At 37.8% G+C, this 11,326-nt stretch overlaps 2 protein-coding genes across 3 annotated transcripts in view; one reads left to right on the top strand and one right to left on the bottom strand.

Annotated features, from left to right (window-relative positions):
- LOC116844630 (chitooligosaccharidolytic beta-N-acetylglucosaminidase) overlaps nt 1–1,639 on the top strand; it is a 5,524-nt gene extending 3,885 nt beyond the window's left edge. The window contains exons 4-6 of the mRNA XM_032816434.1: nt 253–764; nt 1,057–1,187; nt 1,301–1,639. Coding sequence (XP_032672325.1) covers nt 253–764; nt 1,057–1,187; nt 1,301–1,533 — 876 coding nt within the window. The 3' untranslated portion in view covers nt 1,534–1,639. The remainder of the gene's footprint in view (nt 1–252; nt 765–1,056; nt 1,188–1,300) is intronic.
- A 166-nt stretch (nt 1,640–1,805) lies between these two features.
- Nucleotides 1,806–11,326, bottom strand: part of LOC116844629 (adenylate cyclase type 2) — a 49,149-nt gene continuing 39,628 nt past the window's right edge. For both annotated transcript variants that reach the window (XM_032816433.1, XM_032816432.1), the window contains 13 exons: nt 10,797–10,924; nt 9,122–9,280; nt 8,318–8,450; nt 6,895–6,965; nt 6,422–6,527; nt 6,288–6,346; nt 5,720–5,890; nt 5,177–5,417; nt 4,657–4,820; nt 4,329–4,566; nt 3,937–4,191; nt 3,600–3,717; nt 1,806–3,169 (listed from right to left, as the gene is read on the bottom strand). In XM_032816433.1, the coding sequence (XP_032672324.1) occupies nt 2,904–3,169; nt 3,600–3,717; nt 3,937–4,191; nt 4,329–4,566; nt 4,657–4,820; nt 5,177–5,417; nt 5,720–5,890; nt 6,288–6,346; nt 6,422–6,527; nt 6,895–6,965; nt 8,318–8,450; nt 9,122–9,280; nt 10,797–10,924 (2,109 nt within the window). In that variant the 3' untranslated portion in view covers nt 1,806–2,903. The remainder of the gene's footprint in view (nt 3,170–3,599; nt 3,718–3,936; nt 4,192–4,328; nt 4,567–4,656; nt 4,821–5,176; nt 5,418–5,719; nt 5,891–6,287; nt 6,347–6,421; nt 6,528–6,894; nt 6,966–8,317; nt 8,451–9,121; nt 9,281–10,796; nt 10,925–11,326) is intronic.

Below are 11,326 nucleotides of genomic sequence, written 5' to 3'. Positions count from 1 at the left end.
TATATATATATATATATATATATATATATATATATATATATATATATATATATATATATTAATATGGCTTAAAATAAAAAAAACTACAATTGGAAATAATATCTGAGAAAATATTGAGTAATAAAATCATTTATAGAATATAATTTAAATTGAGAGAGAATCAGGATACCGATATATAAAGAAATTTTTCTTCAAAGACTTTCTTGTGGTATCTTCTAATATCGATGTGTGACGTTACGTGTTAATAAACAGGTTGGCGATAATGCGACGGTATGCTTCAAAGCCGAACCCTGGATGAATTATTGCGTGGAACCACCATGCGGCCAGTTGAATCCTACTAGCGACAGAATGTACGAGGTTCTAGAAGGCATCTACAAGGACATGATGGAGGACTTTGAATATCCTGATATTTTCCACATGGGCGGCGACGAAGTGAACATCAATTGTTGGAGATCTACGAAAATCATCACTGACTGGATGTTGAAGAAGGGATGGGACCTCAGTGAGAGCAGCTTTTATGTACTGTGGGAATACTTCCAGGAGAAGGCTATGGAGAAACTTAAAATCGCCAACGGTGGTAAAGACGTCCCAGTTATCCTCTGGACCAGTGGCCTCACCAACGAGGAGAATCTTCAGCACCTGGACCCCAAGAAGTACATAATTCAGATATGGACCACTGGTGAAGATGAGACTATTGGTAGACTGGTGCAGAATGACTTCAAGATTATTATGTCAAACTATGATGCTTTGTATCTTGACTGCGGGTAAGAAAAATTAATAGATTAATTTTAGAAACTTCTAATCTTATTTTCAAATACTTTCACTTTTTATGGTGGACATATCTAGAAGAAACTTAAAATTCTTTTAGTTTGAGCCACAGATTAAAATAAATATAGTTTATATTAAAACAATATCTATCTAATATGTAGTAAGTTCCTAGTATTTTTGAGAAATCAATGTCAAACAAACAATAAACTCAATTCACGTAAATGTATTTTGCTAATACGAATTAGATTCTTTCCAGGTCAAGAACTAATTGTTTTTTTTTACTCGTAGATTCGCAGCTTGGGTGGGTGAAGGTAACAATTGGTGCACGCCATACAAAGGATGGCAGAAGATTTATGATAACTCACCTTTAGAAATAGTGAAGAAACAGGGATATGAACACAAAAAGGATCTTATTCTGGGTAAGATTTTCTATGTAAAGCGTCAATTATTTTTGTTATCCTCGGTCTGGATAGAGTGAAGGTAAATCATTTCCTGGTGATTGTGATGCGATCGTCATGTATTATTTTTACAGGTGGAGAGGCCGCACTGTGGACCGAGCAAGCGGACAGTGCATCTGTTGATTCGAGATTGTGGCCGAGGTCGGCTGCGATGGCTGAAAGATTATGGAGTGAACCGACTTCCAAGTGGTACCACGCCGAACACAGGATGCTAACGCACCGTGAGAGGCTTGTGGAACAAGGAATTGACACGGACAGTCTGGAACCTGAATGGTGTCTGCAAAACCAAGGCTCGTGTTACGCATAAATTTTACCTTAGACTATGTTGTTACGAAGACTCGCACTTATTTCACGTGTACAGAAACTTATTGTTTTTATACATTTGATGTTATAATAAATACCGCTGTTTCAATCGTCGTTTTATCTTTTTCGTGTAGTCCTTACCATAGAGATTGAAGTGACGTTGACTTGATGCTTTTCATGTTATTATGGCCACATGAGTAATATTTGTAAATATCTATAAGTTATTGTGCAAATTAAAATCTTTGGAGAAATTCAAGTTCTCTGGATCAAACTGCGGTTATTTGACAAAATGTTGATCTTATAAGATGTTCACTTCTCTTTGGATAATTTTAATTAAAAAGAACATCATAAATGCTGATTCGTTTTATGAAACAACTGTATCTCATTGTAGAGATGAGAATAATATTATAATTAATGTGAACTTCACCATCGCTTTATTCACATAGTCACGTTCACAATACCTTTGCATCGTGGATGAAGGCAATCAATGTCGGCTGTGTAAAGCAATATTGTACATCGATCGTATGTATTTGGGGTATTTGATTAAGATCTCGTTGCTTCTCGATGGAGATCGAACTTTCCCCAAAAGCAGCATGTCACAGCTCTCAAAACGAATTGATCATACATATACAGGTATGTATGTATGTATGTATGTATGTGTGTGTATGTATATATATATATATATATACACATACACAGCTACTGTTAATCTAATTGCAGGTACGGTGTAACGATGCTCACAATCGCTAGTTACAAATCGAAAATTGGAAGAAGTCGACGCTTGAAATGATTTGTTCGCAGCAGTAAAGATTCCGAAGTATCTTTCTTTAGATATATGCGCGTGAGATCAGCGTTCGTCTTATCTTTAAAATTCATAAAATTATTTTAAGAACACAATAATCGCTACTACATACTTTCTCGTTCCCATTTTCCGTCAACATTGGATTGAGTGCAGAAAGAAAACATCGGGAGTAATAATCCCGAACATCCGCATCGTTTGTGCGTAGATTATACTTTAACATATAAATGGCAAAGACAAAGTCAACATTTCAACTATACACATCACAACTGTCACGAATATTATAATAAATTTTTCGAAAAATGTCGCTCTTCTCACATCCGAGAATTTACTTTCTTTATCAGGAAGATAAAATCTTATTTTGCAAAGTAAATGAGTAAACTTCACATCCAATAATATCTTACATTAATAGATAAGTCATTAAAATTTCTGGAATTGCCTAGTCTTGACAACATATCCGTTTCACACGTTCAGATATATTAAGCGATATTCTCTTCACTTCTCGGAGAAAAGATTGCTTGCTACCACATAATACAGTTTTATCATATACCGTCTTAGCGGTTTGTGGGCGATTGTTAATAGTTGTCCTCCTTATCGTCGAATGGTGTTTTCACGAAATACGTAGTGAGTGTTCCCTTGCCCTTAACGTATGTCGGTCCTCGGCATACGAGCTCGTATCCGGCGTCGATGAGGATCTTGGCTGTGTCCTCGGTGACTTGAAGCTTGCCCATTTCACCGCAACTGTCCATTCTTGAAGCCACATTCACGGTATTTCCCCAAATATCATACTGCGGTTTTTGAGCACCCACGACACCGGCTATTACCGGACCATGATTTAAACCTACGATAAAAAGATTTAATCATTTGTTATAAATATTCGTGTCGCAGAATCCACAGAAGGAAATTAATAAATGATAATTCTAGATAAAAATATTTTGGTATATTGTTTGAATATTAAAATTGACTTGAGGATAAAAAATTTTAGCACAAATAAAATGCACGGTAAAATGCGTCTTCATACAACAAGAATGTTGTCAGTATATAAAAGAAGGTATTTACTGCCAGGAAAATTGCTGTTTATTTACCAGCAAGAGAACGCAATTAATTCGAAATTATTGTAGCAATTAGAAGTAAACGTTTTGGCAAAAATATGGCTCAATGAAATATTTCTTAAAACAATATATTTTAAATATATTATGTTATTACAATAGCATCACAAAATACACATTAAATGTTTGCATGCTATGTTCAGCTATCTACTTATTTCTTACCCATTCTTAATTTGAATCTCTGAAAGGAATCCCTGTTGATCTGATCCAGAATCGTCATAAGTGCGATGGCAAATTCGACGAGTACAATCACATTATGGTCTTGCTGCTTCAGTGGATCCTACATAACAGCGTGATTTAAGTCGCTTATCGAAATAAACAACAAATGCTTCGATTTTTTTTGCTAAAAATTGTTTTAATTAAAAAGCTCTCTTTATATTGAAACTGCAATCGTAAAATAAATTTATCAATTATTACTTTCTTTATGAGTTCACCAAACTTCATAAAACCCTAGATAAACCCCGAGATTTTGAGGTGATACTTTATTTTACGATCTCACCTTGCCGTCACCATCCTCCTTTCCTGGGCTTAGGCCAGACGCCAGCATGTAAGTACTGCCTATCGTCTTAATCTTCTCGATGCCGGAGAACTTCGGCTTGAGTAAGAGTTTGTCAAAGTCACAAATGATCTCATTGAGCAGGCGTAGACACTCGAGCCCTTGCTTGTTTATGTCGGTCTCGTCGTAGAACTCTTTGTAGTTAGGAATCGATGCAAACATTACGGCGATGCTGCTATATCTCTCGTGATAGAGTTCCTGCCAAAAGACAATGATCTTCAGTCAAAAATATCATGCATTATTCGATACTAAACAATAAATTATCACAATGCGATAATACCACGAATATCACGGTGCAGATAAAAATCTCGAGAGTAAAGATTTCTAAAACTCACTTGCGTATCTCTCGTAGCTAAAAAGTGATCCGCTACATGAGCTGGAAGTATGTTCTCCAAAAGAATCTTATTAATGCCTCTCATGGTCTCCACCTCGTCTTGTTCGACCATTAGTTTGCTCTTCCACAGAATATCTGTCCTAGACGTATATTCCACTTGTCTGTCCAAAATATGGAGTATTACGCTAACGAGCGCCAGCAAGTATCCCACTTGCATAAGATAATGGACTTCATAAAACCTGTGGAAACGTGAGAAAGCGTTCGTGGAGCTTCGTGACGAGCTTGCGATTCATAACGTGTTGTTAGAGCTTCGAGATCGTTTCACTCACTTGGCGCCAGGATTGTCGTAATAAAGTTGAATGACCGGTACTTGGGAAAAGACCACGAGTATTACGACTACGGATAGGAACATTACGCTCAGCTTAAGTAAGAAACCGACCCTCAAATGTGTCCAACCGACCACTAGTGCTATCACTGTCGAGTATACGTACAGCTGGAAATATATTTGTTAACATTTATTTTAACGTGACATGTGCTTTTCCAAAATCTACAATACTGGATTAAGGAATAAATTTTCGGAATTTGCCTCTAAAACGTTGAAGTATTCTATTGATCTTTTAATTTATTATCGGCAAAAATGCAACTTTAATATCAGGCGTACGCATCAAAATAACTAATTTTTCATATTATTTTATATTATTTCATAATTTATCATATTTTTTTTAAATTTAATAATAATATTTGAACCTCGAATATGATAGAAATCTCATTATACACGAGTTATTTGTCAAGAGCAATATAATTTCAATCCCATGTTTTATTAAGTAAAATTTTTTTGAACATACGCACTGGTGCGATGTCGACAGTCTGATTAATCTGATCAACGTCGTTCAGACTAATGACCGATGATGCGACGGCCAGAAGAGCGGTTATCAAGTAGACCATTATCCTGATACCACGACTGAGTGCGATCTGATTTGTCGTTTCTTCGGCACTGTTGCTTTCGTTTTTTCCATTGAACCACGAGATTGCGGCAAATATGATCAGCGATGCTTGACCAGTTGCGAAGCAACCGTAAACCACGACGCTTCTGCAAATGGAAGAATAATAAATTTTTCAACACGCCAGAGAGAAATACAAAATATTAATTAGTAATTCTAATCGAATGTAATTAATTTTAATGATAATAATCATGCATTTGTTAACAAAAAGAAATAGAATTTATCAGATAACTATATCGTACAACTAACAGAGTGTAAATATATTTGACGGAAATTTGCCAATGTTATGTAATTACTTTACAAGTTCCGCTATTAAACACTGTAACCCGTTGCGGTTCGTTGGAGATGAGCCAACTATCGAGCATTTAATGAGCTTGTTACGGAAACTCACCTTGGTAGATAAATAATCTGAATGCAGAACATCATCGTGTAAACGACGTTGGAGGCGACGACGTACCAAGAATACTGCTCATCCCTCTGCTCTCGATACTGTTGCTCTTGATTTTTGTCCTTGAACCAATAAGTAAAAGGCGATATCCCTTCATTGCCGCCGCACCAATGCCTACATCGTGCATAAAAATCGAAAACTGTCTCTGTACTGCAAAATCCACACATTTCATCTTCTGTCATTAATATAATCATGCGATTTTAATTCGCCGTCATGAGATTACATTTGTTATTACACGAAGCGCGTATATATCTGGGCGTATTTAATTAATTTTAATAATTACAATACACGCGTGCGGTGCATAAAGAGACAAGTGGAGAAGGAATAATGCAAAGAAATAATTTTCATTGAATCGCTGTTTTAACTGATAATGTCCAGCCAGCGTCGTGCTTACGATATTAAAATTGAGGCATTGAAACACGCGCGTCGCATTTATCGAATACGTTATCAAATCGCCGATCTTTGTGCCCGCCGATGGTATTGACATTAATTAATAATATGTATAACTCACTGCATGTCGAAGCAGCTGGCATTGTTCGCCAGTAGATTCGACTCGATCATCGCGATGCTCTGTCGAAAAGAAGGATTGGCGTTTTAATCGCTGCGCTAAAAATTCAAAAGCAAAGGAAATAAATGCTGGCTTACCGTCAGGCCGATATTCTTCGCCAACGTCGCTTCCGCGATATTGGCGAAAGGCTTGTCCGCGCCCCAACATTCCACATACTTGGTCATTTTGCTGCTGGGCCTCGATCTATCGCGGAAAATACGTGATATCTTTAACCATCCCTTCGCCGTAATTTCATAATTAATATCGCGATTTATAATGTATTCGCTAATAATTCGCGAAACACGATTATAACGGTGCAAAACCAATAATACAAATGCAAAATTCAAATTAACAATCTGATTTAATTATTAGCGCCAACGTAAGAGGAAGATGAGCGGAATATATCAAAAATATATTTATCACGTGAAATGTATTGAAACCAAAATATTTCTTCTGTTCTGTTAATTACAGCGTGGCTTTTAGCTTTTGCTGTGATTTCGTCCGATGTTATCACTTTTGCGTGCATCGTATTCCCCTCGGAGATTAAAAAGGATTATATAATGGAACATACCTGGAGGGTACCGGTCCAGGTCCGTGTATACGATTCCCGCCGTTCTCCATTTCATTTTCCTCTCTGCTTTTCTACGAAAAAGAAGGATCATCAGCGGATAACACGGCAATTTTCTTTACGGTGGAATATAAAATATAACGCGACGCACTGTTCGCATATTAAGGCGTGGGTAAATCGCGAGATTACTTGTTCGAGAAAAAAGTAATGTCGCTCTGATCATCTTAAAACAAGTATGCGAGTTTTCGTTATCGGGAACACGTATCTTCGTTCGCGTGAAGTACCTCTTTAATAAGACGTAAAAAGCAGCGAGCTTTGTCTTACCGTAAGATACCATGAGGGAATTTCAAGCGACGGGAATTAATCGCCGTCGACGTTATTAAACGCATGTTTTTGCGCGTGAAATAACATAAACGCACGTAAGCACGCGTTTTCATGATGAACTTTCAGGTGTTTCTCTTCCAGAGGATTACACGGTGAGCGCGGGAAAGCATTTTTTTCCCGAGGCATTCGCGATTTACGCAAAACTCAAGTCGCGCGAAAAATTGTCGTCTGCTCGGAAGAATCGAATGTCTCCGACTGGGGGAGCATATTCGCGCGACGGCGGGGAAAGCGCGACTCGGCTGGCTTTTCAACAAGTTTTTAACGAGTTTCCGCCGGAATCTTTACCGCCGCGATAAACGAAGCATTACGATCCGAAGTTCCTTCGTATAGAAATGAGACGCGGCCAATTTGCATGGATTTCTCGCCTCACGGGCGAACTTTACTATCACTTGACGGCAGATTATTCGTCGTTATTCTTTAATCGCGAATCTCCCGTTCCTCTCGCGAAGAACACCGCAGCGAACTTGTTCCACAAGGCGTATTCTCGCGGATCTCAAGCTGCAACGCGCGTTCGGTGAAACTTTCAAGCTGCAATGTTATCTCGGCAAGATTCAGGGGAATTGTAGAGAAAGTAGCAGCTTGTATGAAATTGTAATAATTTTTCTCAGAATTATTCTTGAGTTATTCTCGCGTTTTGCCGCGAATTCATTCGATCCGCGTGATCGCTGAAGGAAATATTGCATCGCGCGCATATCAGATCAATAGCAATACTTATTCGTTACAACTGAAACGCTCTTTATCTTTCGATTTGAATTATTGCGTTATCGTGCTACTATAGATCTCCGGGCCATTCGGTTTCTTCGTGATATCATTAATTATTTCGCGTGGACAAGGATAAAGTACGTACAGTTGCAGCGAATAAATGAAAATAGATCGCGGTTGTCTACATTTTTCCTCCGGCGATGTCTGTCTGGTTTTGTTACTCGTGGAAATTAAAGGGCAACGGTTGAGCAACGTGTCTTGCTTACGAACTACGAAATCGTGAGAAAGGATCGAGACATAAACGCGACATTACTCTTGGTAATGACAGATTCTCACGTACCTTGGGTGGTATTATAAGAAAGGTCTCCACTCTGTGCTGAGCGAGATAACTTTCTCGAGATCCTCCCTCGCCCGGCTCGACCTCAAACCGATCGCTCAGTTGCAGCAGAGTGGCCTTCGTTATATGAACCCTCCTTGAAAATGATGAAAGTTACTGATACAATAATATCGTCATAAGTACTAATGCAAATATTAATATAAATATAAAATGCAAATACTAATGATAATGGTACTAATATTGATTCGTGAGGGAATCTCTCTCATAAATAAAATAAACACGTAGGAACGTTTACATCGCTGATTCAACAACAAATCGTTTAGTAAAATAGAATATAAAATCGTTGTTACATAGTCTCAAGTTATATGTTCAATAATTATATTTAATTATAATTATATTCAATTATAATTGTTCAATAATTCATAATAATAATATTTAAAGCATAATAATATTAAGAGAAAACGTTGATAAAATAAACGGTCTCTCTATGTAAAATAGAACAAAATCACGCATAACTGTGTCCGATATCAAAATAGCAGTTAAACTAACTCAGGCTGGATGTCCGTCTCCAATTATGACTAGAAATATTTTTCGACATAGTTTTATGCAAATCTATCATGCGAACAGATACGAGAAAACACCATAACATTCCACGTTTTTCGTAATCTCACATTTTCCAGGAGTCTCCTGTTCTATTTTCGAAATCGGACGGGGAAAGTATTGCAGGTGTTAACGTCAAGTGTATCAAGCCGTATCGGTGTGGCATGCACCAATACAGATCACGGCGAAGCAAGAAAACCGTCTTACCCGGGTAGACCGCCGCTCTCCATGTGATTGGCCAGGGTCACGTCGTCGCTCCACACGTCGAATTGCCATTTCCGTAAACCGAGGACGCCGCACAGCACGTTACCCGTGTGAATTCCTATCCTCATGTCGACGTTGAAGCCGGTGGCCTCGCGAACAAACCTGCAAGCATACGTGCAAGCATACGTAAGCGCGGAATATCTCCCTCGCGATCTTTTCGTTGGCCGAGCGCGTGGAGTTTGTCACATCGCGCTTCGTATTCCCGTTCGTGGATCCCTCGCCAGCTGCATCCGAGACCACATCGCTACGAGCACCGTTTACTTATCCATGGAGAAATTCTATCCGCAGATATTAGTTAAGATAAACCGCGGTTTAGTCAATTCCCGTGTGGAGTCTCCTTGGTCCATACGAGATACTCGGTTGTTACCGGAGAGCCTGTATTTCATGTTTGCAGCTTTGTTCTTGCGGAAAGCTGCGACAACACAGTGTAAGTATATTATAGGAATTACATGGCTATATGTAAAGCAAAATGTGTAACGGGGAGAACACAAATATTTGTTATTAACTGCGGAAGATCAGATGAGATGCGTAAATTGCGAAATAGCGGTTTGTTACTAGTTGCTAGGACGGTTAATTATACTGGTGATTAGATAAAAGAGAATCGTTAACAACAAAATTGAAGGAAACAAAATTTTCTAGTAAAAAGAAATATTTTTCAAAATGATGATTTCGACGATATTGTACCTTCTAATAATGAAAATAATATTTTTGATTCATCATAAGTTACAGAAAGTATGTTGTGCTCTGAAACTCTGTTACTGAGACGATGACTGAATTTTTAAGGTAATAAGAGTTTGATATTCCGAAGTTATTTAGATCACTAAGAATAACGATTGGTCTTTCGATAATCATCGGTCCATGATAATGTATTTGTAATTAAACTGCAAGGTATCAATAGTGTAATTAGAGTTAGGCAAGCGAAATAATCGTGTTTCGATGTGCGAATGACGTCATCGACAAAGCGCCCGCGAGACTGTAATTAATAAAGCAGCAATAATGAGCGGGAATTAACAAAGGATGTATGTGTGTGCATCTAGTTAACAAACTGTTAGAGATGATTCCCATAAACAGCGATAGACATGCAATCGTATAAATTACAGATACTCATCCTTATTTTCAGATGTTTCATCCTTATTTTTTGAGTAAAATCCTTAAAGATCCTAAAAGATCCTTCAAGATCCTAAAAGATTTACCTCCAACTTTTCAGCCACAATTTTTTCTCCTGAATTGTTTCAGCCAAACTATCATAATTATTAGTGAGATGTTATTTAATAGACAATCATGATGATACTGAAGTTATTATCTAAGTTATTCACATTATTATATATGCAGCTAACGAGGGAAATACGATATTGGAAATACACAACGAGATATATTATCGGTGTAATATTGTAATCCTGCAAACGTGACCTCGTGAAAGAAAGATTCCTTTTTTCGCAATTCATTTCGCATTTCCGCGTGTAAAACTAACGCAGCAATTATTTTTACAGTTTTTCATGCTTTGTCATGGCGGGTGAGAAGTTGAAAAAATTTACAGAGAAAAGCGCACGTAATTAACAAGCTGTCGTCGCTGACGCGGTAGCCTGGCGTGTCGCGATTTCGCTGTTTTTCTCTTTACCTGATGGCGTCGATCATTTGTAGCCCCATGTTTACGCAGTTGTAGGCGTGATTCGGACGGGACACTGGAAGCCCGGAGACGCAGTAGTAACAATCGCCCAAGATTTTGATCCTCATGCACTGGTTGTCCTGAAAATTGCAAATTAATTAGTCATACATTGTAAAAGTACGCACTATATACGCCGACGTAAAATTAAAAATAAAGAATCTTGGAAATTATACATTTTCACAGTGATTAATTTTATATTAACGGAATATTTCAAGTGCATTTCAATACGTATAAAATGTTCGTGCAGTTTTACTCGATGAAAGAATTTGTCCGCGCGACGTGTTATTGATAATTTCGTTTGAATATTCATAACCAGACATCCTTCAGCGATAACGATAAAATGCTGGCATTGTACAAGCCCATAAGTTTTACCAATTGTAACTAGAGTGTATCGAGAAATGCAGAGAGAGATAGATAGATAGATAGATAGAGAAAGAGAGAGTGAGAGAGAGAGGAGAGAGAGGAGAGAGAGGAGAGAGAGA

The sequence above is a fragment of the Odontomachus brunneus genome, unplaced genomic scaffold (genome assembly GCF_010583005.1).
Source record: "Odontomachus brunneus isolate Ranch 3 - 2012 unplaced genomic scaffold, Obru_v1 Obru_scaffold_044, whole genome shotgun sequence".
Taxonomy (NCBI): Eukaryota; Metazoa; Arthropoda; class Insecta; order Hymenoptera; family Formicidae; genus Odontomachus; species Odontomachus brunneus.
Note: the sequence above shows the minus strand (reverse complement) of the source record. Positions and strands in the feature narration are given on the sequence as shown.